Here is a 27972-nt window from a genome sequence, read left to right as displayed (position 1 = left end):
TTCACTGCCTAAAACTGTGCCCTACCATCTAGCAGGCATTTAATAGTTGTTGAATGAATACCTACCTAACCTGAAACAATAAAAGAGCCAAAATTGCAAACACACACCCCTTCCAAAATTAAGGCCAGGGCCATGCATTTAATAGGTGCTCAATAGATGTTTGTTGACTGAAGAAATGAATGGAGATGATCAGATAGAAAGTGATTCAGAAAACTGACAGTGGTATATGATGGAAGTAAAAAAGAGATTTAGGAATATTCCAGTTTATTTTTATAAACTTTTTATTTAAAAAATAAAATTATAAACAAAATACAGAAAAATATTGACACCTGTGATAACAAAGAAATGACTCTTAAGGGCTGTTTGTTGTCCTGGGAGGAAAAATCGTAAGTGTTATAAAGAAATATTACTGTGCAAAGGAGGAATGTAATATTTAAGGTTCATTTACAACAGGTATTTGGCATCGACAGAAGAAGTCTTTCTATGTATACATTCAACATTTTGCAGCCTATTTACATTCAAGTTACATTTCCAAATTCTATGCCAAATACAGTCTAACTCACCATCAAAAATCCCTCAGATATTACTAAAATCCTGTTTATTTGGTAGGAGTGCAATATCATCTTATTAGAAAATAATTTTATGTTCCTACTAAGTCACCTGTATTTTTACTACTTCAACAAAATTCACTGACATTTTCATCCCAGTTGAAGTCAAGTCTCTTTTAGCCGAATACTAACTCAAATATTGCCAGTTATAAAATTATATAATAATCTTTTCCTCTCTCCTTAGAGACAGTATTAAAACTTTCAGTGAAAGGACACCAGCTATGACAGATTATTTTCTTTTATAGGAGTTAGGATGTATTACAGATACAAGTTCCAGAATTTTAACTTGTTTTCAAAAGATGGCTGAAGCACTTTTCCCTTTCAGTTGTTACCAAATTCCTCATCAAAATAAAACACATTCAGAAATCTACATAGTAGTTTTTTGAAAACTTTTCTCCGTTGTCCCCACACATTTCTCAAATCAGACTGCTTACTCACTAACAATTGGAGAATCTCTTGCTTAGTTTTTCTAAATTACACTACAGTAGCTATCCTAATTTCCTGACAATCTTCCCATTTCATTTTTTAAATTATGATTTTATTAAAATCAACATAAATTACAAAGGTTCCATCTTTGCTACAGTTCTTTTAAAAATTTATCTTAACTTACTGAAGGGTCAAGATCCCACAGGGCCTGTCTAGAACAGGCAAACAAAATGTCAAGATTAGAAAATTCTCATGCCTCCAAAAGACTCCAGGCAAATAAAATCTACTCAATTCTTCCTTATTTATCTCAAGTTCAATTTTAAGTCTAAGAAGATAATGACAAAATAACAGAGATTGATGAATTTCATTTAGTTGAACTCTTTTTTCCTAATTTTCCTCAGGTTGTAACTTCGCCTTCAGTACATGATGACTGGCAGTTGGTAGTAGGTTGCTGAGATGACACCACTTCTAAGTCAGATTCACGAACAAAAACCACTGCATCACCACTTACATTTATAAGACACTGTGCCTATAAGAACAATAAACAGGACAGGTTCAGTTATACTCAACACATTCATACTCTTCTGTTACACAGGGGGCAGTGCTGTACAGCCAAAAAAGCACAGGCTTCTAAATTTTAGGATAAAGATAGACAATCCAACAGAAAAATGAGAAAAGGGCAAGAGGGCAATTCACAGGAAAGAAAACTCAAGGAGCTCCTGTGAACATATGAAAACATATTCAAGCCCTCTATTAGAGATACATAATTAAAATGACGACGAGACACCACTTCATATATATTGGCAAAAAATGTAAAAGTTGGATGTTACCAAGTGTTAACAAAGACACGGGACAACAGCAACATACTTAACACTGCAGTGGGAAGTGCAACCATCCTGAAAAGAACCATCTCCTAAAGCAGAAAAAGAACACACTGCATGATCCATTAAATCCATGTATATGTGTTCCCTAGAGAAATCTTGGACATGTATGCAACAAAGATTAATAAGTGACTTTTCACTGCATCATGTTTAGCAAAACACTAGAAACAAACTAAATGCCCATCAAAAGGGAAATGAAAATAAACTGTGGAATATTCATATCTGAAATACTATATGGAAGTGAAAAATGACCTAAAGCTCAATCAATATGGGTAAATATTATGATGAATTAACAAAAGCAATTTGCAAAATGACATATACAATATAAAATCATTTACATAACTATATATATCCTTATATATTTATATAAAGTGCAAAATATCTCAATGAAGGGGAACTTTGGAAATCTCCATGAAAATTACAAAGGTACTACTTTTGACCTAGCAATTCTGTTTTAAGAAATTTTCCCTACAGAGATGCTCACACTTGTGCTAATCACTTATGTATCACATTGTTTTTGTAGCACTGTATGTATTAGCACAACATTTACTGAAAACAACCTAAATGTTTATCAGTAGGGGACTAATTAAAGAAATTCCGATCGACATATACCATGGAGTGTTATGTGGTTGTAACAAACATAAAGGTAATCTTTATGTCCTAAAATGAAAACCTTGCCAAGAAAAATCAGCTGAAAGAGCAAGCTGAGAAGCAGTATGTACTGTAAAGCTATCACTTATATTAAACCGGAAAATAAAAGAATATATATTTGCTTGTATGTATAAAATCTCTCTGGTTACATAGTTTGGAGTGTTACATCTCTAGAAGTTACCAAAAAGAAAAATTTGGTTGCATGTGGGGAGGAAAACTGACTGGCTGGAATAGCAGACAAGGAGAGACTTTTCCATTCATACCTTTTTGAATTTTTAATCATGTGCTACCTATTCAAAAATATATTAAAACATTTTAGATACAAAATAAGACTACAATTAATTGTTTTAAGATATAAAAGCATGCATAGGAATGACAAAATTAAGATAGTTCATTCAGTTTGAAGAGGAAATAGGCCCACTGAGGCTTCAACCATATTTTTAATACTTTATTTCTTAAGCTGAGGGTTGTAAGAATGTCTGTGTTCAGTTCTCTACATTTTTTGTGTACATGCAAGATCTCACATAAAAGTGGGGGGAGAAGCTAATGACATAAATCATGGCACCTGCTATGATGTGTGCACCTCAGTGGTAATCAGCCGTTGACAGTTATCATTTAGGTACAGAGGAAGAGGGCTGGTGGTGGAAAATCTGGGTATATTCTAGCTTTTCTATTTATAGCCTCAAACCAAACTTAAGTTTTTTAACCCTCAGTTTTTTCACCTACAAAATGGAGTTAATATCAACACTACAAAGTACCAGAAATGGGAGGAAAAAAAAAAAAAAAAAAAAAGCACAGTTCATTTGGAAAACCAAACAATTCAATCTACGTCTTGGGTATGTTAGGAGAGGTGAGGGGGGCAACAGATGAATCTGAAAAGGTAGAAGACCTGAGAACGTGGAAGACCTTGTAGGACATATTAAGAAGCATGACTTTGTCTTGTGAGAAATCATTGAAGACAAACATTTAAAAGATAATAGTAACAACCTTTACAGTGCTTACTATCCACCAGGCACAAAGCACATTACATATATTAACTCATGATTTCCCCAATTTTTATCCCAATGTCATAGATGAGAAAACTGAGGCACAGATAGAAGTTTTGTTCTGGATAAGCTGATTTTGAGGCATTTGTTAAGGTGCTAATTAAGTCAGTGAACAAGTTGTATAAATTTAACACTGGGAAAAACCCAAAACTACAAATCTCATTCTCAAATACAAAGTAATGAAGCAAAAAAGGATTCTTAAACTAGGGAAAATCCTCTTATATCAAATAAATTATTACAAAGAAGTACCCAGTTGAATATAATTTCAAGATCTAATAGCTGCTTTCTTTATGACCAGATAATACCAAATTGTATCAAACACTCCTGCTCAGGATGTGCCTGGTTTCCATTCTACTTCCACTTTCAAATGATCTGTGTATAGGTAGTTCTCAGCGCTCCTGGTTTTCCTTCTGCCTTTCTCACTGTTCCTTTCTCAATCTTTCTTCTCCCCATGTACCCCTTTTGACCACTCCACACAATCTCCTTCACTCCAGATCTTATCAAAAGCTGGTTGCAAATCCAGAACTGCAGTAGCCTCACTGAGCTTTAGATATGCCCCAATTATCTACCAAAAATCCTCCTAGGATGTTTCATAACTTCCCTTCTCCCTCTAACGTGCCTTAGCCATTGCCAAAATTTATCAGAAGGTTGTCTCATAGTTTTGTTTATCACTATTTTTCTTCAACATCTTCTTAATGAAGTTTAACATACCATGAGTTATGAAAATGTGTAAACTATCAAGAAAACCTGAAAAGAACTTAGTAAATGAAGTACCCTTCTGAAGAAATTGATTAAACTTCATGACTTCAAAATAAAACTAAAACCAGTCAGGTGTGGTGCCATGTGCCAGTAGTCCCAGCCACTAGGGAAGCTGAGATTGGGAAGATCGCTTGAGCTCAGGAGTTCGAGTTTAGCCTGGGTAATATGGCAAAACCCTATCTCTTAAATAAAGCTAAAACAATTTTGCATTTCCATAATGTCTTATCAAACTGCTTTTATATTTATGACAACAACTCACTTTCACTGTAAGATAATTTTATTAATGAAAAAAACAATGATACTAAGAATTTAAATGATTTGTCTTTGGTTACAATTATCCAGATGTACAGGTAGGGCAAAAAATATATATATACACACACATCTATTCATTTTTACTCCTGCTTAGATGATAAGTAATTAGTCTATATTAGAGCTTCTTAAGCTCTGTGTCTGCCAAGATATTGATCCCCTCTGCTCTCAGGGGAGTAACCTGGGTCAGAAACCCAGGGCCAATTACCAGCAGCCACATACAGCTTCATGCATTTACCACAGTATACCAGTGGACCACAGAAATAGGATTTTTGATGTGTGCCAAGAGAAGCAGGTTGGGAAGAACTGCGTTTAAGGTATTTCACACTATTTAGTATAGTTAATTAATTTTTTAAAAATTTTAACAATTTTAAGTGAGTTATTATCTTAACACAAAATTTAGAAATTTATTTTAAGATTTAAACTAACTGCTTTCATCCCCATTAACAGAATACACTACTTATTAGAAATAAGCAAGCACTTTGGTCTCACTATGATATACTCTTCATTAGTAAGGCAGCTAAAACTGGACAGCATCATAGTCCAAACTAAAGGACATCTTTAGCTCTCCTCAGTTAGCTATCACTGTATTCCAAACACTTACCAAAAAGAGGGTGGAGACAGTAACTCAGGAGGACAAATTCCAGACGTGATTAATAATAATACCTAGTTACCTGAAATGCCGAAATAACATGTATTGACTTGTGACTATGTATGACCATGGTTATTAAGAAATTCATTAAAATGTCTTACACATCTAGACTCAAAGGGTTCTAAAGAGCAATTCTCTTTTGGAGGGGGTTAGGGGTAGGAAGCCATGGAAGAAATTCTCAGGTTCCCGCCAATCAGGAATTTTTAACTGCATCTTACCTGGTTTTTATTTGGATTCTCCATGAAGACACACTGCTTCATTATGTAGGAGACAACAGCATTCCCTCCTAACGCAGCAACATGAGCTCTCACCATTGCAAACACTTCAGCAATAAAAGCATGGAGAAAACCACTGACTCCTCCTTCCTAAATAATAACACACAGGAAAATCATACCATAGATACATGTGTATGGATATAGGAATATATGCAAAATGTCAAAGAATATATATTAAAACATCCTAAATTATCTTAATATACCAAATAACTTAAACTTCCTTCACAATGGGGATTTACTGAATGAACAAACTTGACTGAACACATGTCCAGGCAAGGATTTACTACATTTACTTTACAGATGATAAAACTGAAGCCCGGAGAATTTGTAACTTGCCCATGACTAGCTATGATCAAACAGCTAGTAAGTAAATGGCAGGGCAAGAATTCAAATTGTGCCTCCACCTTCAACATCTCCATTAAATCATGCTCATCATCATTAAAACAAATTGATGATAAGCCTAAACAATAAAACTTACCTGCTATCCATATCTCTCATTCTGAACCTGAACCATGTTCAATCAAACTTGCCTTTTTTTCAGTTTCTCAAATGCACAAGCACTTTTCCTACCTCAGGCTCACTGGCACATGTTGCTCCTGAAGACTTTTCACTCAGGTTTTTTTTTGTTTTTTCCACAGAACAACTCATTCACTCCTTGGTCCCAATTTACCTATAATGTCTTCAGAGATACCTTCTCTGACTGTGAACTATAAGTTGAATTCCTCTGTTACATTCTCTGATAGCCTCTGTTCAATTTCTTTATATTACTTACTCTCCCTAGTAATTAGATACTAATTCTATGATTATTTGTTTTTGTCTACCATGCTCCAGTTCTACTAGATTGTAAGTTCCATTAGGTCAGGGACTGTATCTGTTTTGCATACAACTATATGCTAACATCTAGTTCAACAGGTGCATATAATAAGAATTCTATACATAACTGTTAGGAAATAAAATCCAGTAGTTCAGGGTACTTTTTCCATATTCAAAAACAAGGAAAACAGAAATCAAAGGCTAGTCAATAGCTTCAAATGCTTTTCAACCTAGGTTTCCACAAATTCTATTGTACTTATTTACAGTCTAGGAGGAAATTTCCAACTTTAAACTGGAAGGGGAAAAATCCATCTTTCTGAAAAGCCTGAGGATACTACATATAGTTTTGTAAAGATATCTCTTTTTGTAGTTAAGGAATTAAGGGAGTTGCTTCAGCCTGCCTCCAACTCAATCACAGTTCAGTATATTTTTCTTTGACTTTTATCAATTTCCTCCTGTTTATTAAATCAAAAAATTCTGATGACACAGTAGCTCTGTAGAGGATTAATTTAAAAACTATTAATTAACTGTAAGGAAACAACTCAGGCAATTAACACATTTGGAATATTGTGCTACACAGTTAATATTATAAGTTTCTGTTGATGGAAAATCCACCAAGAAGCAACATTTTGAGGTATGGGAGCTTAAGTATCAAGAAGGCTTAGGAAATAAAATTTTATGGATTCAAAATAGTGTAATATCCATGTGCTACCAAGAGCAAGTAGAAAGGTTAATTCATAATACATGCCAGCTTTTCGCACCAAATCTTTGTCAAATGTAAATGGATGTAGAGAAGTATCATCTATTTTAATTCTCTATCAAAAGGTTTTTGAGAATATCTTGATAGTTTATTTTTCATCTTAACATAATTAAGAGTGATATAAAAACTAATTTATCTTTTTTTGGGGGAGGAGAGAGTCTCACTCTGTCACCTAGGCTGGAGTGCAATGGTGCAATCTCAGCTCACTGCAACCTCCACCTCTCATGTTCAAGCAATTCTTGTACCTCAGCCTCCCGAGCAGCTGGGATTACAGGCATGTGACACCACGCCTGGCTAATTTTTCTATTTTTAGTAGAGAAGGGGTTTTGTCATGTTGGCCAGGCTGGTCTCGAACTGCTGGCCTCAAGCAATCTACCCGCCTCGGCCTCCCAAAGTGGTGAGATTACAGGCGTGAGCCACCATGCCTGGCCTAATTTACCTCAAAGAAAACATCCATCTAAGTAATTAAATAATCTGTCAGAAGCTATTCATTCATTTACACAAAAACATATTGTGTTTACTCTGTGCCAGCTACTGTGCTAGGCGCAGGATGGTATGTTATTAAAGATAGCGTGCAGGCTGTTATTCCTAAGAAAGTATAGAAACACTGCTGGTGAAAAAGGGCACAGCTAAGTGTGCCTTATTCGTCTTTATAATGAATATACTTTTTAAAAATACAAACTGCAGCTAAAGTAAAATTTGAAAAGATTATTGGACGTCACACTTCAGTAATTAAAAAATTTCCCTATTCACAATATTAATTTGCTTGGCAGCCCCTGTTCCTTAACATATGACATTATATAATTTTTTTAAGTTTAAATTCCTGTGTTATAAAAGATATAACAGGCTGACTCTGATTCTGAACTTTTTCCACATCAAGTAAAATATTACAACTTGTTATTTAAAAACCAAATTAAAGTTTAATGATACTCAGTGTGAGATAAGATTGAAGAAATGTCATCCTCATACACTAATGGAGAGAGTAAAAGATGAGCAGCTTCATTCCTTTCTCAGTAGGAAGAAACAGCAGAGCTAAATTACATAAAGTATCTCTTTAGACATATATCCATAATAGAGTCCTCTATTATTTCTAAATGTGATCTGTCAAAAGTTGCTAAATTACTGAGAAAATGAAGCTGTTCTTTAAGGGCTATTTTAAACCTCTATTTGAACACAGATATTTGTTTTATTTACTATATGATAAGGTTCTAAGATTTTTAACAATAAATAGGTTTAAAACTAACATAATTCTTGTGATAATTCTAGCTGCTAAATGAAATAAACTCTAGACTCAATCCAGATAAATTATTAAAATATAAATAAATATTTGTAAGTTATTTTTGGCAAAACATAACAATTTGAAACTTGTTTGGTTTTGTTACTAAATCTTCAATCAGAGAAAACTCAAAAAAACAATGAAATAACTTCTATAAAATTACCTCCCGAAGAGAAGTAGTCTCTCGAATAAAAAACATGTTAATTATCCCAAGATACTTAGTTATTTTTGCTCCAGGAATAAAAGAAAGAGGTGTCATCTTAACAACCCCAACTGTGGAATTTGCACAAGGTGGAGCAGAACGATTCCGGAAATTTCCATCACCCACTGGACTTGCTTTTTCAACTGTCACGGCTAAAATTGGAGAAAGAGGAGAAAACATTCAGAACAGACGCTGGTAACACAATTATTCCCTGAGGTTTCCAAATAAGTGGTGACAACATTCAGCTGTCTGTGAGGCTAAGCCATGTCATGAAAGAAAAGAAATTATCATGCACTGCATGCAATTAAAAAAGAGAGACAGAAAAACATGAGAGGAAATGCTGGAATGGAATTCTTTTGGAAGAAAAATGGCATTCCTGCAAAAGAAAATGTTGATGCAGTATAGCTACACACACAATGATTGGTTATAAAGTGAAGAAAAAGAAAAAGCGGCAGAGCATTAAAATTATCTGCTGTAGGAACAAATTATTACAAGGAGAGTGTGAAAGTTGTTATATTTCCCAGCGCAATTTTTCCATCTTTTTCAGACGACTTCATCATTGTCAACTTGTAGATAAACCTTATGTTATCTAATTGTAAGATATTTGCTTTTTCCAAACCTTTTTGAAAACCAACTCATAGTTTTAAAAGCTTAACACAATGACCTCTGCTAGCTAAAAGCTGGTTGTTTATAAAGTAAAAAAAAAAAAAAAAACAAAAAAAAAAACCAATAGCTACCACTTATTAAATAACTGCCATAAGACAGACATATATATATCTAATCCTTACAACAACCCAGAAACATAGGCTATCATCATCATCCCCATTTCATGCATGAGGAAATGGAAGCTTAGAGAAGTTAAGTAACTTGCCCAAGGTCTGATAGCTATTAAAATGGCACTTCTAGGATTCAGAACCAGATCTGGCTGGTTTCACATCCTATGTTATTTCCTGTGAAATGTAGTTTTTTCCCCTTCTAATATACGGTAAGCTCTTTCACTCAAATACATTTACCTCAAAATTTACCAAAACACATGGGGTAAAGATAACATATAAGTAATGATTCTGATTCTAGCAGTAAGGTAATAACTACTTTCTCTCCAGAAATTCTTTATTCATTTAGCCCTCTGCATATCACACTTAATAAACCAACAGATGCCACATACTAAATAGTACCTTGGGTCCTGGAAGAATGTCTCTTCAATAAGAGAGTTGGTAATTTATTTTCAACTAGAACAATATAATATCTATTTATATACTTTTAAAAATGCCTGCACAAAAAGGAAAATTTTAAAAACACAATTCTATAGGTAAAACTAATAAATCTAAAGGCCTTTCAAAAGCTTTTCCTAAATGACCCTTAGAGTCTGCAGCTTTCACACTCTAATACATGATGGATTGGCAATGTTATTACTGGGTAGTAAGGTCTAGCTTTTACCACTGGGAAATCAGGGATATGTTTCTCAGATTATCATAATGTGGTAGAAACATCCGCCTACTTGTCTTAATTGATCCACGCCTTATGGTCTGAGCTTTCAGTTTAATGAGCTCTATCCAGCTGCTGCATCTGTCTGCAAAGGAACTGTAATCAACTGACGTTGCTGAAAACACAGACAGAAAACAAAAGAAAAAACAAAGAAAAAAATATGGATGATGTCTCTTACTCGTCTTAACACTCCTTTCGATGATGTAATTTAACTGTAACTCAGAAAAAGAACGGTCCTTTTCAAGTCAGATAAGAGAGATAGTAAAGAGTCAAGCTTTAGACACTGATTTGTCCAAAACCAAGTTCTCAGTTAGCAGGCTGAGCATTTTTGGTGATGTCATAGTTGTGTGGTCTCTTAGGGAGAGCCTGATTGGGGTCTAACATAAATATCAGTGAAAGGACCACATACTGCATTTTAACTAACTTTATTTCCTACTCTTCTTAATTTATAATATTTCAGTTGTTCCTATTTTATAATCAAAACTTTGTGAATAATTCATTTCCCTAGTTTTACCCTAAAATTTAAAAAAAGAGAGAATCAAATGTTGAAGAACACATTTAAAAAAGTTACTAGTTGACTTATCTGTTATTAAAATATCTTCTACAGTCAGTAAGAGGAAAACCAAAGGGCCATTTTTGTTAATGTTTTGTTTCCATGTCTGATTTTGGGCAATGAAGCCTCTGATAATACGGGGTTGGGGCAGGTGTGAGCCTCACAAGTTCCCCCTTTTTAAAAGAATAACTTTTACTACTGCTAAGCTGGGAAGAAATTTTAAGGAGCTAAAATTTTATGCTTAGAAACTGGGAAACCATTAACATACTAAAACATTTAAATATTAGTTTAATTGATGTTTTTTAAAAGAACATATTCTACCTACAAAAAAAAAAAAAGAAAGCCAGATTTTGGTGTCTATGCCATATTGTCCAGTGCATTTCTTTGATGTCTATAATTTCATGCACCACCAAACTAGAATTTTACACCTTTGGTGACTATTTGCTTAATTAGACAAACTCACCTCTCTGTGCAGCTGGTATACCTGAGTTAGAACTTGCACTCTCCAGGTGTTCTAATAAGACAATATGAACAACATTAGCTCGGATGCTAAGTACAAGCCAGTACCTCTTCTTTGTTATTTGTTAATACCTCTATAAGCCAGAAGAATAGGAGGAAATCTTTATGGCTTCATTGCAAAAGCAAACCAAATAAAAGCATTTAGGTTTAAAATGCAGTTTCTATTGACACATGAAAACTAGCTCAGTTCATAAATACCATGCCAAAGGAGACTACTTGCTTACTATAACACAAAAAAAGTTTCAGAAACTTCAGTCACAAGAAAATATAAACATAGTAACAAATGTGAGTATGATGAAAGCAGGATGTGAGACCAGGCAGAGAAAAGGGCCAATGTGTTGGGAAGAATAGCTGAAATGAAACATAGAGGGGAAATGTTTGCTGTGGGGGAGAGCCTGTAAGATTAAAAATTACAGACAAGATAATGATTATGCTTCATAGATCAGCATAAGCTGCTCCCTAGTCTTAACTCTCCTCACCACCACCTTCTTCATTCAAGGACTTCGATATCAACAGCTCCCTCTGGTGGTATCAAGACTTTGCAAAACTAAAAAATGAGTTATCACAGAGATAACTAGGAATCCCAGGCAGTATCACTCCCTTTCCAGTAACCTCATAACAGTAGCATCCAGAATTTTCCCTGATATTTTTTATTACAGGTATTTAAGGTATTGTACAAATTTAAATAGCACTATAAAAAAACTTCATAATTTTTAATGCTCATGTTCTACCCACATTAGAATATTTAAAGTTTTGTTTGAAAGAATTTTACAACTAAAAGAATAGTGTTGCCAATTTAGAAATAACTCATGAAAAGCACTGAGAATAATTTCGGTTGGCCAGTTTAAGTATAGATAAATTGATAGATACAATTTTTTAATTTCTACTTAATGTGTTGATTTGATAACATGCTGAAATTAATTTAAAAAACTTTTCAAAACATTATTTGTACAGAATGTTTCTACCATAGAATATTGCTGCTAATTGAAAATCCAATGCAAGTATCTCACCACGACCCACCAACACAATTTTTTTTTTTTTTTGAGACGGACTTTTAGTCTTGTTGCCCAGGTGGGAGGTTAGTGGCACGGTCTCAGCTCACTGCAACCTCCACCTCCCAGATTCAAGTGATTCTCCGGCCTCAGCCTCCCAAGTAGCTGGGATTACAGGTGCCCACCACCACACCCGGCTAATTTTTTTATATTTTTAGTAGAGATGGGTTTTACCATGTTGGCCAGGCTGGTCTCGAACTCCTAACCTCAGGTAATCCGCCTGCCTCGGCCTCCCAAAGTGGTGGGATTATAGGTGTGAGCCACCACACCTGGCCCACAGTTTTTATAAAGCAATTGACCACTAGCTAATACTGCAGCATATACAGAGCTGATAAATAAAAGGGATCACCAGGTGGAGTTCACGAAAGGCCTGTGAGGATACCACGCTGTGGACATGCCCTGACCATCATGCTCGCTGACTGGAGATCTAGATAGGAAAAGTCCTCCTGATTCAGGATCTTGAGGGACTTTGGAAGTCTAGGAGATGAGACCTACAGAAAGACCAGCACAGAGCTGACACTCAGAGGCTTACCTGATCTGCAGGGACACTCAGCACAGAAATAGACTCAATGGAGAGACTGGGACACCAACTGTCCTACCCCTAACTTACATATTCCGAGAGGGTCCTGAGGGTCTCATATGTCTTGTGCAGTATAGATTTGGTTGGTGTAGAATTACAGAACATATAGCTGGTATTAGGAATTCCGTGCAATTTTTTTAAACTGCAGGGGAAAGAGGAATGGCTTAAAAATTTCTGAAAAATCACTAAAACTAAAATCTTTTGTATACCTTGATATTATCTGATTAATATCGAATTCCCTAGTAGGAACTGCATATATTTTAATGGCAAATGTACAAAGAAAGAGCTTACCTGAGTATGTATTAAGTATCTGTTCCCATCTCTAATATCAAGTGGAAAAAACAAGGTACACAATGATATGTAAAATACTTGTGTTTTTTAAAAAGGATGAATAGAGTATCTTTGAAAGACAGACAGCAAACTGTTAAAAGTAGTTGCCTCTTGGGGAAGAAAATGGAGAAGGGAGCTTTATTCTGGACTATATGATTTTTGTAGTATTTGAATTTTTCATGATATACATGTATTACTTTTACCCCACAAAATTTATAAAGGGTGAAGAGGGAAAAAAGGGAGGGAAAATGTTTATTCCCTGCCCTCAAATATGAATGTATCTGAATAAAAATCTGAAAACCAAAGTTTTTAAGGGAGAAGATTTTGATTTCACTTAGGGAGAGCAGGTTCATCTTTTAACATGCTTGCTATCTTAATTTTTCTCCCAGAAAAAAAAGGCCCAAGAGGCCCAAGGCCAGCTGCTCCCAGCAGCAGATAGACATCAGCACCTTGGACTGGTTTGAATACCTCAAATGTCTGATGACCTCAAACTCCCAGGCCCTCTGCTCCTCCTGATCAGAGTTTGGCTTCTCAGATGATAGGCTTTTCAAAAGAGAAGGTACTGCAGATACATGCAGTCTGGCTCACTGACAAACTGGGAGTTCTGATTTAAAAGAAATAAAACAATATGCAATCTCTAGGCTAATACGAATTTAAAAACAACATATTTCATTATTCAAGGGTAGAAATCTCCTCAAGTCTTTCAGACTTTGTTGAGTTGTGCTCACTTGTGTGCCATTTGTAGATCTATATGGAAGAGTCTGAAACAAATGCTTTTCATGTCAGATCTCCCTTCTAGCTGCAGAGTCTCAAGCCACACAACAGTCCACTTCTCTTATAATTTGGTTTCCCATTTAATACAAGAAGAAGATTATTTTGCATTTTTTTTAAAGTCACCATTAAGTGATAACCCTGCAAGCCCCAAATAAATGACCCTAGAAACTTAGCAAAGCAAAACAGGGCTATGGTTTATTATTCCCCTAGTGCACTCTAGCAATATTTAACAAGCCCTGTGTCTAGTGGTGTGAGAGGGAAACTAACCCAAGTTGAAAGCAATTTAGTGGAAATGAGCATATTATTGACAAAAATGATTCTTCCTCCCTCAAACAGACAATCTCCAGTGCATCTAAAGTCTGAGACTTTTCCATTCTTCTAAATAACTTGTCGTAATCAATGGCAAAGGTATTTGTTAGCTGCAGTAATTATTTGAATGTATGTGCCCTCCAAAACTCGTTGAAATTTAACTGTCATTGTAACAGTACTAAGAAGTAGAACATTCTGGCCAGGGGCAGTGTACCTGTAATCCCAGCAATTTGGGAAACTGAAGTGGGCAGGTACGTTGAGCTCAGGAGCTCAAGGCCAGCCTGGGCAACATGTTGAAACCCCATCACTATGATAAAATATAAACATTAGAAAGGCGAGGGGGTGCTAGTGGTCCCAGCTACTCAGGAGGCTGAGGTGGGAGGATCGCTTGAGCCCAGGAGGTAAAGGCTGCAGTGAGCCAAGATCGCAGCACTGCACTCCAGCGTGGGGGACAGAGTGACACCCTGTCTCAAAAAAAAAAAAGGCCGGACGGTGGCTCATGCTTGTAATCCCAGCACTTTGGGAGGCCAAGGCAGGTGGATCACTTGAGGTCAGGAGTTCGAGACCAGCCTGGTCAATATGGTGAAACCCTGTCTCTACTAAAAATACAAAAAAAAAAAAAAAAAAAAAAAAAAAAATTAGCCAGGCATGGTGGCAGGCACCTATAATCCCAGCTACTTGGGAGGCTGAGGCAGGAGAATCACTTGAACCCGAGAGGCAAAGGTTGCAGTGAACTGAGATTGTGCCTCTGCACTCCAACCTTCGCGACAGAGGGAGACTCCATCTCAAAAAAAAAAAAAAAAGAAAGAAAGAAAAAAAAAAAGTAGGACATTTAAGGCCTGATTAGGCTAGATCTCCACCCTCATGGATGGGATTAGTGCCATTATAAAAAGGGAGGTTTGACCTCCTCGTGCTCTCTTTTTGCCCTTCTGCCCTGTGATAACGCAGCAAGAAGGCCCCAGCCAGATGCTGGTACCTTGATATTGGACTTCCAACCTCCAAAACTGAGAGCCAATAAATGCCTGTTCTTTATAAATTACACAGTCTCAAGTGTTTTGTCACAGTAGTACCAAACAAAGATAAATACAGTAATAAATTTCTATACTGATCAGTACCTTTTTTGACTACCCACTTTATATCATTAGAATTTACAGATCATCTTTGCTCTAAATAATTAAAAAATATTTGAGAAAATCTTATCTGAATGTCTTTTAAAAATTATTAAAACTAAAAAAGTTACTATAAATGATTAACTAGTTACTACAAAAGTTAACTACAGTTACTACAAATGATTCTCTGGCAGATTAAAATTGAGAGTCATTATAATTTATGTTTTATTTTCCTATTTAAACATTCTCAGTTTTATTATGATCAAACCTGGGTTTTATGTTTCTTTAGGAATTTCCATCAATCGATACTGCATTGATTAGTTATGCTTTATAAGTATAAAATCTAACTTCATGACTGGGATAGACAAATGATATACCTAAACATTCAGTATCAACCTGATCTATAACAATACTCAAATATTGATGAATTGATAAGGAAACTGCCATATTACAGTTACAAATTACTAAGGCATACCTAAAGATAAAACTAGCTTCAATTTGGACAGTTTACAAGGGAAAAATTCAACTGTGATACCTCGGTAGTACATATATTAGATAACAAAGACAATTAACTTCCCTATTTGGGTCATTTAAGTTTCTAATTAAAGGTGTACGACATCCTAAACCACTTGTCTTTCTTCTTCAATCTGCTTCTTACATTTTCCTGCTTCCATTTCCAAGCATGCAATCCCCCTCTCACTCCTATCTTTTATAGCTTCTCTTCCACATAATCCGTTTTCTGTCAGCAACTCAATGCAATTTTTCTTTGCTTTTTACTCCCTCTTCCTCTAACCATGGATTTCACTGTCCTCAAGCTGCCTTGAAGAAGCTACTGAGATAAAGATTCTTTATTCCTACTTCTCCATCAATTTTTTTCCTTCCTTCCTTACCTTTCCTTTCCTTTCTCCTCTCCCTCCCCTCCCCTCCCCTCCCTTCCCTTCCTTTCCATCCTTCCTTTCCTTCCTTCCTTCCCATTTCTTGGATGAGTTTTTCACACATTTTCCTCTAGTTAGTTTCTGGTTTCTGCATTTTCTTCCCCCGAGCATCTCTTTCCTTTTAAAACTTGCCATTGATTATTTGGCCATCCAATAACATCAAGAATTTTAGCAGCTTTTTATTGTTGCTGACACTTGGTCATAGTGACAAAATGTATTTTTTTTTTAAATAGTAACAACAGACATGCAATGGACTATTAATATATAAAAATGCTTTTAATTACTATAAGGAATTATATATAGTCATAAGAATTCAAACTATTAGTTGGTAGGAAAAGTAAAAGATAACTTCTGTATTTTTTACAAATGTACACTTCTAATTGCTAGTTTAAAATAATGTGAGCAAGACATTAAATTCAAACAGTTAAACTATTTTAAAATCAAATCTGTGAGAGAGACTGTCTCTAAAAAGAAAAAAATCTAATTTGGTTTAACAAAGAAAAAGTAACTCTTCTAGCCTACAATAAAAAACTTCTGATGTAGACACCTAATTTTGAAGTACAATGTATTGTGGGTATAAGCCAACTTGTTTTCTTTTATATTGAAATCCAAATTTTAACCTATGCTTGCCACAGCAGTCAGCAGCTAATGTAATGAATAGAGTATTCCTGCTAGCCTATAGCTTATGCCACTGAACATGAGGAAAGTACTCTAGTAAAAGCAAAAGGAAAGCAGGAAACAAGATGGGTATTTAAAAATATATACATATCTTCTATACAGTTTCACTCAACGGTATTTAAAATTGACTTAATTAAACCTTTTTAATTTTTAAACGATCAGTGTTTTATGAAAACTATTATCCTACCTTAGGTAATATTTTTTTAAGAACTTGAAATATATTTAAAGTGGTATATGATTTATACACACTTGTCTAATCTAAGTTCTTAAGCCTTACAATACAGCAACTAATAGCTCAAGATGTAAGCCTTTAGATATTTCTCTGAAGTAATATGCTAACCTTTTATAAAAATTACATGTATAAAATTCTTGAGATAAACTGAAATCTATGAGACAAATCTTGCCGATTTTTTTTACTCTTCTCCCAGATTACCTCAACCCAGACTCCCCCCATTTTGCTCATTCTTTTTTTCTTTCTATCTATCTATCCATCCATCCATACATACATACATTATTTTTAAGGTCTCTTGAAAATCATTTCAGAGAAAAACTCAGGTTTGGATATCAATGATGAGAAAAAAACATGAAAATTGTATTAAAAGTTTGCTATAGCTATCATTTTTCTCATATCACACTCTTGTATAAACATAAATAATTTATGTTGATATCATATCATCTATCCTTTAATAAATTATTTAAGCTCAGCACCAGTTAATATATCAAATCAGAAAAATCAAGATAACCAGCAAGGTAACACCAAATCAACCATAAATTTGAGACATACATCAAACTACTTTGTTACCTTTAAAAACAAAACCAAATATAATAAATGATGGAAAGAAAAAATTGAACATGGATGGACAATTCAGGCCGAGGCTTACTCTACACAGTGAAATAAGATACACATTATTGAACATTTCTTTACATGACATTCACCCATTTTCAATAACACAAAAAGACAATGAAAGGTTTATCTACAAGTAAAAAGATGGAAGTGTTAATAAACACACTATGCTTAGACTAATCCCCTAGCCAATATAAAAGGAAATAAAAAATTTTAACAATCATCATATTTGTGATTAAAAACATGAAATATAAACTGGAATTCAAAGTTACTGAAAGTAAAAAAAAAAAGCTATCAGCTTATTCAACTTAACAAAACAATTTAAAAACTATACTTTTATTTATCAGCATTAGTAATTGACTTTTAAGCCTCTTATGGATGCATATTTTATAAAGCAGACAAATCTTCTGAGCATTTATCCTTAACACTCTTACCTTCCTCTCTTCCTGCCTATTTCCACTAAATGGCAATGCTTAAATTTTTCCAGACATTGCCTTCTGTCATGTTACAACACTCGATTACTCCATTTTTAAGACTCTATTATATTTTTCAGGCCTTTTCAAAACCTATCTTACTCTCAAATTTTCCAAAACATTTTGAGATAACTTTAAAAACTATATTTAGCCCATGTCCTCCTGAAAAGACTTGAGGAAGCACAAGACAATAAATAAGCATGGAACATAAACCACAACTCACAAAACTACAGAAATATTGACAGAAAGGTACAGATATACTTTTAAGTGTTTACTGATGATTTTACAATGCAATATTCAAGGAAAAGCACATAGGTTTTACAGTTAAGCACTTAGTATAAAAAGTTTTACATATATTAGTATTAGATGTGATGGTCTGATGATGATGATGATGACAATAAAGGGTGGCATGATCAATCAATGGTTTTCAAACTTTTTGAGACCCTTTCTTCAAGTGAAATCACATACGGAAGATGGATATAAAAACACATGGAATCAAAGCCGCTGTTTCAGAAAAGTAGGGGATCCAGACACCTACCCTCAATCCCATCCTTCTCTGCTCCCTTTCACCCTGCCTCCTGGAAGGCCATGAGGTACCTCTGACAAACCTTTATGGTTCAGAGGAGCAGAATTTAAAATTAAAATTATTGGTTTAATTGATTAAAAGTTATTTGAAATCATTATTTATTTTATTTTATTTTTTTTTCTTGAGACAGGGTCACTCTGTCGCCCAGGCTGGAGTGCAGTGGCACAATCACAGCTTACTGTAGCCTCAACCTCCCTGGGTTCAGGTGATTCTACCACCCAGCTTCCTCGGTAGCTAGGACCACAGGCACATCACCATGCATGACTAATTTTTGTATTTTTTGTAGAGAAGAGACTCCTAGGCTCAAGCAATCCGCCTGCTTCGGCCTCCCAAAGTGCTGGGATTACAGGTATGAGTCACCGCACCCAGCTGAACACATGTAAATTACAGAAGCTCAGTGTGACCTTGAGGACTAATTTAGCTTTTGATTTACTTTTCAAAAATGGGAATATGTTAATAATTGAAGAACCATAAACTACAGAAACCCAAGGAATTTTAAAGGTTAGAGAGAATCTTAATCTTTTCACATTTTACACATGAGGAGCTGAGGCTCAAAGAGGTTAAGCAATTGGTCCAAGTTCTCACACCTAATCCACAGCAGAACTGAGAGAAAAACACAGGTCGGTTGCTTTTCCAACCTACCTCATGGTCCCTCTCCATTCTCCCTAAAATGAGTTGCAAATATTTTAGGTACTGTTCAAATAGGACTTATTATACTCAAATTCTTATTTTCTTGTTTTTTTAGTTCACAAAGTATCATTTTGCATACCACATACTAACGATCACATAAGCACCAGTTATAATTCCTTTGAAAACATTTTGAAAGCTACTGCAGAAGTGGAAAGTTGTCTTTATAGACAAGTCAAACTTAGAAAGCTTAAATCTAATCTTCTGCAAAATTCAGTAGGTATTAACAATATAGTAAAACAGAGTTAACAGGGACCCCAAGTCCACAAATACCTTTTCCTACAGAATAACAATCAATCAAACCTTTGTTGATTAGGTTTTAGGTTTTTTTGTTTTTGGGGGGTTTTTTTGGCCCCTATTGCAGGGTAAGGATGTAAGGATAAATGAAATTATACCTAGAAGTGATATGGAACTAACCATGAACAAAAACAAATTTCTGTATAAAGTAGATGTTAAAGAAAAAAAGAAACTTGCTGTATAGTGAGTTCAAGAAAGACTTTTCTTCTTTTTGAGAGAGGGTCTCCCCCTATCTCCCAGGCTGGAGTACTGTGGCACAATCACAGCTCACTGTAGCCTTAACCTCCTGGGATCAAGCAATCCTCCCACCTCATCCTCCCTCGTAGCTAGGATCACAGGTGTACACCACCACATGCAGCTAATTATTTATTTTTTGTAGAGTTGGGGTCTCACTATGTTGCCCAGGCTGGTCTTAAACTCCTGGATTCAAGCAATGTTCTCGCCTCAGCCTCTCAAAGTGCTGGGATTACAGGTATGAGCCAACAGGCCTGGCCCAAGGAAGACTCTTGACAGTTCTGCTTTCTGCCTGGAGGCTGTATTTAATTCATAAATCTGAACTCACATTCCCTTTGAATTTGATTTTTCCTCTCTATTCTTTCAAGGATATTGAGATATGCTACAATTCTCTATGGAGTTCTAAATCAGAATTTTAGGTGATGACAGAAAGGAAAAAGGATCACAGTTACCACGTTACAAAGTTCAGAATCTGGAAGCAGCTTATTTTTCATCTTCGAAATATAAGACAAGTTCTATTTATCTACTAAACAGACTTTGTACTGATTTAATAAAGATTCTGTTGACATATACGTAAAGTGAATATAAAACTATTCTGTATTATACATAATTTGGTATCAAATAACGAGTAGGAATCATAAAATAATATCCATTGTATTATAAGACATAAAAGTTGAATAGCTGATTTCAAATAACTATATCATTTCTCAAAACAAACTTAGTGAAAAACACATACTATATTTATCTAATACATAATGCTACAAAATAAGGTATAGTAATTTTAATTTTTTTGTAATAAAAATTATACTAAAATCAGATGAGAAAGGAAAACAATACCTCCCACTTTTCTCCAAAGATTATGCAGATCAAAATAGATTTATTGCTATTAAAGTAAGGAGCTATCAATTTGCACCGGAAAAAAAAAATTGCAGTGTCTTATATAAGTACATAACAATGTTCTTCAATTATCGCCACAGCAAAGACCGGAAGCTCATCCCTTTCTCACTTGTACTACTCCCACTCAAAACCTCTTCATATATCCTCTGAAAAAAAAGCATTCTGTTGTCCAGGAAAATCCAAAACTTTTTGTGAAGGTTTAATTGTTGCTGGAAAAAACTTACCAAATATAATATAAATATCAAGTATTCTATGTGTGAATAGTTACAGTGGGAAATCCAAACCTTTGAAAATAAAGCTTTAACACATTAAGGTATGAGAATGGAATATCACAGGAAAAATTACCTTAATACCTTATAATGAAATTACTTGAGAAATTAAAATAAGAGGAACATTAATTTATCCCCTTTATGAAAATGAAGAAACATATAATGAGGGAATGAAGGATACATTTTCACCTCAAGGTAGTAAGATTGTCTATAATGAAGAAGCAGTGAAAGGAACTAGAAACTAGGATTTGTGTTTGCTTTTTCCCTTACTTAACCAACCTTTAACTGGTGGAAAAGGATGAGAAGGAAGTGAATCTGAACACAGTTCCAGTGGAAACTGTAAAAGTTCTTCATTATCTGTAGAGGCTAGAAAGGCAAGAAAAATACCAGTTATTTAGTAATGATCTATTATTAATTTTTTTAAATTAAGAATCTGTGACAACATACATATACATATTCTCAGCTCCACCTTCCCGCCCCAATTTATTCTGGTCATTTTCTCCCTGATTTCTCCCATGGAAATCCTTCATCTACATGATGCTGAGACTGGTGCTATCTTCCCTGGTATGACTGTTGTGAGGCTTTAAGAAATTAATATCTGTAAGTAATTTAGCACAGTGCTTTGCAAATAATAAATGCTAGATAATAATAATTAATATCCTACACTTTGTCCATTACTAGTTTTTATGCCACTTAAACTGGTTACATGTCTTCTTTGACAAATATCGGAACACATAATCATTTAATACATCTACCTGACATTAACTCACTGCTCAAATCTTATCAATGCTATATATGTAGAATGTAATCAACTTTTAAAAGTTTAGGACTAATCATGAATATTTCATTTAGCCAGTAAGTCATTCGAACTATACAAGAAAGTATAGTATCCCTCATTATGTGTTTTTCAGAACACATAGTTTCCAGTAATTTGGATTTCTTCAGAATATATTACGAATACTACTTTCTAAATTTTACTGGATTAAGGCCACCTCTGTGAATCTGTTGAACACTATGGAACTTGTCCTGAAAATAATACACAGGCACACAATTGTGCTTACTACATCAGTAGGTCCTCAGATGCCTTGAAGACCTTGCCAGAGATCGTAGTACAGAAACCCTTATATTACTGCAGAATTAGTATGCTATAATTTAAGTCTAAAAAACCCAGCAGCATTCCCTATGTAAATATCAGTCAAATACCACCTAGTCATGTATGAAAAATATCAAGTCAGCCATATGCTTATCCACACAGTTATCTTCACAAAGATGAACAGAAAAAGCAGCAAATATTCTTCAAGGAACAAGTAATTTACTGAATCCACCTGTCCTGTATATTTTATCACTGAACCATAACACAGACAAACACAAACTGAACTTCCTATCCAGTAAAGATTTACCTCTTTGCAACGACTTTTCAACAGGGGTTTTTGTGGTTTGTAAAGCCTGATTTTTGTCAAAAGTTATTGCAACTGCCGTGACTGTAACCTAGAATTATAGAAACAATATGGTTAGCAAAATAATCACTGCCAAAACTAAGTTTCTTACATATTTTTTTCAGTACCATGGTACAACCTATACCAAATACCTTTCCTGGTTAAAATCCTCAACCAGAATTATATATAAATTCAGATACACAAACTACAACTATGCCAAACAGTTACACCTAAATCTCGATATTCCAGAAAGAGCTGAAGAACCTTCTCTAAAAAATGGGAACTGGTAAAATCCCACATGATGGGTACAGATCCTACTGTACACATGCTGGAGCATACGTGCACTTACTCCCTCAGATAACTAAAGTTCAGAAAAAGAAACACACATGGCCTAATGCATACTAACATATATTTTGTAATACTCTGAGGTAAACTAGTATAAGTTACTTAATTATGGCAAAATTATGATAATGAAATAGATAATAAAAATAATAGATCAGATAAAGACTATTCTTTAATAATGGACTAAATCTTAATTACCTGAATTAATTCATCTTCAGGCAGAGATACTGTAAAATTTACATGGCAAAGGCAGCAGGGGATCATAGATCGTAGTTTAAAGTACAGGCTCTACACAATAGAAAATATTAGTAATGTCACCTTTTTTATTTAAAACTTTATAAAAGCTGATTTTCTTAATGTACATTATATTATAGTAAATGGAGAGTTAAAAAAAAATTACAACAAAACTGGTCCACTTTTTTGTGTGTATTTTTACACTAAGGATATACTTTTTAATATTTAAGTAGACAATAAGATTTAATCATTTGTCAGTAAGTCACAAAAAACAATACAGTAAGTTTTTTTTAATGTACACATATACACTAGATTTTTAGGGAAGTTAAAGCTATTAACTAACAAACTATTTCTTTTATAGTATGATAGAGTAAGGGGGACAGGACAACTTTAGTATCTCACCTGCTGACAGAGGTAAGATAAGGAGGTAGGAGTGATTCAGCCCACAACTCTGTAAAGTATTACAGGTAATACAGCAATATAGACACTTTTAAAGTTTCATTATCTTAGACGCATGAATATAAAATTTAGTCAGCAGGTTCCTACCTTGAGCAAATTTTCACAGAGATCATTAAAGTTCTTATTGAGAGCTTGATTAGTCAGGTTGAGGCTGCTTAATCTGATTACTCTTACTGAAGTGAACATCTAAATGTGGGGTGACAGAACATGTCATTTTATTATTTTTAACTAAATATTTTAACAGTTGATAAATTGCCAAATAATGAACAATATTAACTAACGTAGTAGAATAAGGATAGTATTTTAATTGCAATAAGGAGGTTAAAAAAAAAAAACAAAACAAATATTTAGATGGAACTTATTAAGATAACTTATGTGTTATTTGCTTAAAATTAAGAAAAAAAGGTTTACCTGTATTTCAGATGTCCAATTATTTATACCGGGCATAATTTCTGTATTACAACTATAAAAGCCTGTCAAAATAAATTATAATCAAAATATATGATAATATTTCATTGATTTTTGTGTTAAATGACACTTTTCAATTATTACATGAAGTTCTAACTATAAAACCCTTCATTTTTTTTCTTCTAAAATTATACCTGCAGGAGACTTTAAACCATCCTAATAAATTATCATAGGTTTTTTTTTCCATGTATAAATATAAAAGGACTAAAAATCACTTCCACCTAAGTTATGTTTTCTATCTTGGAGTAGCAAAGTACATGACAAGCTGTGACACTGTGGTAAGTCCTTCCTTTAAAGTAAAATTAGTACTGTAACAATTATGAGCTAAAACATTTATATATAAAACTAGTTTCATCTCAAAGGTAATTTTTTTGTTCACCTGAAGGAGGAGGAACATCAGTAAGTAGAGAATGGACATCTTCCATGGCATCTGTGTCATCAATCTTAAAATAGAGAATAAAACTATTATATATGTAGTAAATGCATAATTATTTCACATTAAAAAGACTATTTATTAATAGAGTCAAGAAAAAGCAGAGTCATTTTTCCCTAAGGAAAAATATGTAACAAGAAAATTCTAATATCAGTAAATTCCTCCACAGTAATAACCACAAATACTTCTAAGTGAAATATTTTACATACAAAGTACACTAAGTTAAAAAAGAAAACTAGCTCTTTCTCAAACCTTTATGAGAATATGTTTCTAAAGACTTACAAAGATGTCATAAGCAATCATTATTCCAATTTGTTTAAATTAATAAAGTGTAATCAAATCCTTTGACTAAATGCAGAACTGCTTTACAATGGAATTAGGCAGAGATAAATTTAAAGACATATTTAATAATAGGTCTAAATTCTATTTTTCTAATAAAATAAATAGGTCTAAATTCTATTTTTCTTATATCACCGTATTCCACTGTGAATAATAAACAGGGAAACTACCCAGCTGGACAGGTGCTGACATTCATCTGCATCTCAGTTTCTAAGTCCTAATCTGCAGACTTGCTAAGCTTCTTCTTCCCACATCACCCTCAAGACTTCAAGAACCACTTTCACTTCCACTTCACGTGGCTACCCACAGTCACAGTCATACCTCAACCCACTATTCCCCAAAATGCTCCACACCCAGGATCTCGAGCATTCTCCAACTACAGTCCTGTCTCTTTGTCCTCTCTTACTGGATCTTCTACTTGCCCTCTGTCCTCTGCCCATGTTTGAAGCACTTTGTTCTCAAGTGCCTCTCTACTTAGCCAGGATCCCAAGATCAGACATATCAATAATGCCCTATATCAAACTTCAGGTAATGTTTGACATCACCTGGAAAGTTTGTTAAACAGATTCCTGGGCTCCACGTTTAAATTCTCATCTACTAGGTCTGAGGTAGGGGCCCAAGAATTTGCATTTCTTACAAGCTCCCAGGTAGAGCTGACGCCACAAGTAGTTACATCACACTTTGAGCAGCATTGTTCTAAATAGTACCCTGGAACTTTTAGCCTCCTTGACCTGGCATATTTTCCATAACATATTTTCCATTCTCAGACTGTAGAGAAATGTGGGGAAAAAGTGGGGGACAAATAACCATATATGTTGGGTTTTCTACAAATTGACACTCTAACCTTAGTTAGGCCTGTGCGTCTCTCATAGATCCTTGTTACAGCCACTGGCACTGTTCCTGACTCTTTAAACCTCCAATCCCATCCCAACACTATTCTACCACCAGCTTCCTGCTACACTGAGATCAAAGCATCTGATTTTTTTTTCTCTCAATTTACATCTTACTCATTTATTTTTCCTGTCCTTCGATATGAAAAAGAAAAATCTCTCTCTTTGGGAGCCAACCATTCTACAGGGGAGTGCAGAGGAGGCAGATCTAGGAGGAAGGAGTCTCCATCAACTTTTCGTGTGATATTTACTCTCTGGGAAAGTTCCTGAAGTGTTCTGAGTATCTTTTCATAAAGATGGGTCAATTATACCTTTTGAATTCGGTAAGAAAATACTACACTCAGAATTCACAGTGTTTATATTAAAAAATGTTCTAACTATAGTAACATACAAAAAAAGTAATAATTATAGTAAGTTAAAGAATGACACTTTAATTTCTTATTTAAATTCATTCAAGTTTAGGAAAATAACTTCAAAGGTTTAATACTATTGTATCATTATTTCAACCCATACATTAACTTTTTCAGAACCATCTGCATTATTGTATCAGTCACCTGGTATTGAACAAACATATGTTACCAAGTTCTGTTATTTTCAAGTTTGTTGTAATTTATATACTAATTTTTAAAATATTTATAACAGTTGCAATGATATAAAAGTATATTAATTTAGCATCTGAAAAAATGTGTATCTTAGCTTCCAAAACCTTTAAGAAATTAGTCCAATGTGACATTACCTCCAAAACAAAAGCATCTTTTTTCCCATGTGAAAGGTCTAATTCTGTAACTTCATCCGAGCTTTCTGATTGAGATCTCAGAAGTCTTGAGCGTTGCCTAGGTTCTGGGATGGGTGATCCTATAATCTCTTCAGATATCTCCTAAAAGAAATATAATTGTTTCATATTAAATGAGATTGTCTTTTCCAGTTTAAATTTTATATCTTTATATTAGTAGACACCTAGCTGTGGAGAAAAAGCCTGTAAACTATACTCAGTGAAGTCTGTACTTAAGTATAACCTTTATAACTAAACTTTTATAGAGGATATGGCAGCCTTAATGATACACGAATCAGAAAAGTATATATAACTGTCACAGACATAACAAGACAAAACTGACATCCAGTGTACACACAGGACACTACAATGTGTATGGAATTGGCAGTCCTTACAGCCCAGAAATCCAGTACTCCTGGGTGTGCATATTTTCTATTCAGCATTATGAAAGTCCTAATAGGCCATAAAAATTTAAAGACTTACGTTCCTAGAAAGATTTCTAATCTTTTATATCTTTTCTTATCCACTGGTAATTTTTCAAAGCTCCACATAGCAAAACGTGGAATATGATCAATGTATGAGTATGAATATATATATACATATACTATGCACGTATTTGTTATTTATTAAGCTAAATAAACTTTGGTAGTTACAATAATGATCCTTTTAAGGTCAATGTATGGTGCAATACTGTATGGCTTAGTGAGCTTTTTGCTGTTACATAGCCAAAGATCGCTAGAGGTTCTAAGCACCTGTTGGCCACAATGAATGCTGGAAGAATGTGAATATGTGAAAACAAAAGCAAAAGGCATAGCCTATTGCTGATGCAACAGAGTTGTCTTTTTAATAAACAAGGAAATTGTACATAAAGTTCTTCAAAAATATATAGTTTTAAATGTTCATTGCTAGTACATACCTTAGATAAAAGGCTACCACTGCACAATTTCACAATGTAATGATCTATGGAGCGCTTTCACATCCATTTATCTTATTTGTACTCCAAATTAATCTGCCCTCTATAAAGTTAACATTATAATGACTACAAAATGGAAAAGAGCTGTAATTCAGAAGTAAATTAGTAGTCTGCCTAGATCTGAAAACTAGAAAGTGTAGAGCCAGTCTAGATCAGTCTTTTGATACACAGTGCAACGTTATTCCCATTAGATACCACACAACTTTTTATAATTTTAAGTAGTTTTAAATTCTGTTATGCCTTTGTTCACAATGCCACAGACTTAATAAATATAACTGTCTGGTATTTAATACGTTCTACACTCATACTGAAATTTCATCACTAGTACTGTTATTCCAAGAGATATGCATCTTATTT

The 27972-nt window shown here is 34.3% G+C and overlaps 1 protein-coding gene across 23 annotated transcripts in view; it reads right to left on the bottom strand.

Annotated features, from left to right (window-relative positions):
• Positions 1-263: 263 nt before the first annotated feature.
• The window catches only part of LOC105492110 (C2 calcium dependent domain containing 5), a 94949-nt gene continuing 67240 nt past the window's right edge, over positions 264-27972 (bottom strand). For 11 of the 23 annotated variants that reach the window (XM_071072049.1, XM_071072058.1, XM_071072053.1 and 8 more), the window contains 12 exons: positions 26607-26747; positions 24588-24651; positions 24152-24213; positions 23828-23926; positions 23246-23335; positions 22670-22757; positions 21549-21635; positions 11160-11210; positions 10157-10258; positions 8620-8810; positions 5551-5697; positions 264-1563 (listed from right to left, as the gene is read on the bottom strand). In XM_071072049.1, the coding sequence (XP_070928150.1) occupies positions 1432-1563; positions 5551-5697; positions 8620-8810; positions 10157-10258; positions 11160-11210; positions 21549-21635; positions 22670-22757; positions 23246-23335; positions 23828-23926; positions 24152-24213; positions 24588-24651; positions 26607-26747 (1254 nt within the window). In that variant the 3' untranslated portion in view covers positions 264-1431. The remainder of the gene's footprint in view (positions 1564-5550; positions 5698-8619; positions 8811-10156; positions 10259-11159; positions 11211-21548; positions 21636-22669; positions 22758-23245; positions 23336-23827; positions 23927-24151; positions 24214-24587; positions 24652-26606; positions 26748-27972) is intronic. The other 12 variants (XM_071072050.1, XM_071072061.1, XM_071072066.1 and 9 more) reach the window with 4 other exon arrangements.

Source organism: Macaca nemestrina, chromosome 10 (assembly GCF_043159975.1).
Source record: "Macaca nemestrina isolate mMacNem1 chromosome 10, mMacNem.hap1, whole genome shotgun sequence".
Lineage (NCBI taxonomy): Eukaryota > Metazoa > Chordata > Mammalia > Primates > Cercopithecidae > Macaca > Macaca nemestrina.
Note: the sequence above shows the minus strand (reverse complement) of the source record. Positions and strands in the feature narration are given on the sequence as shown.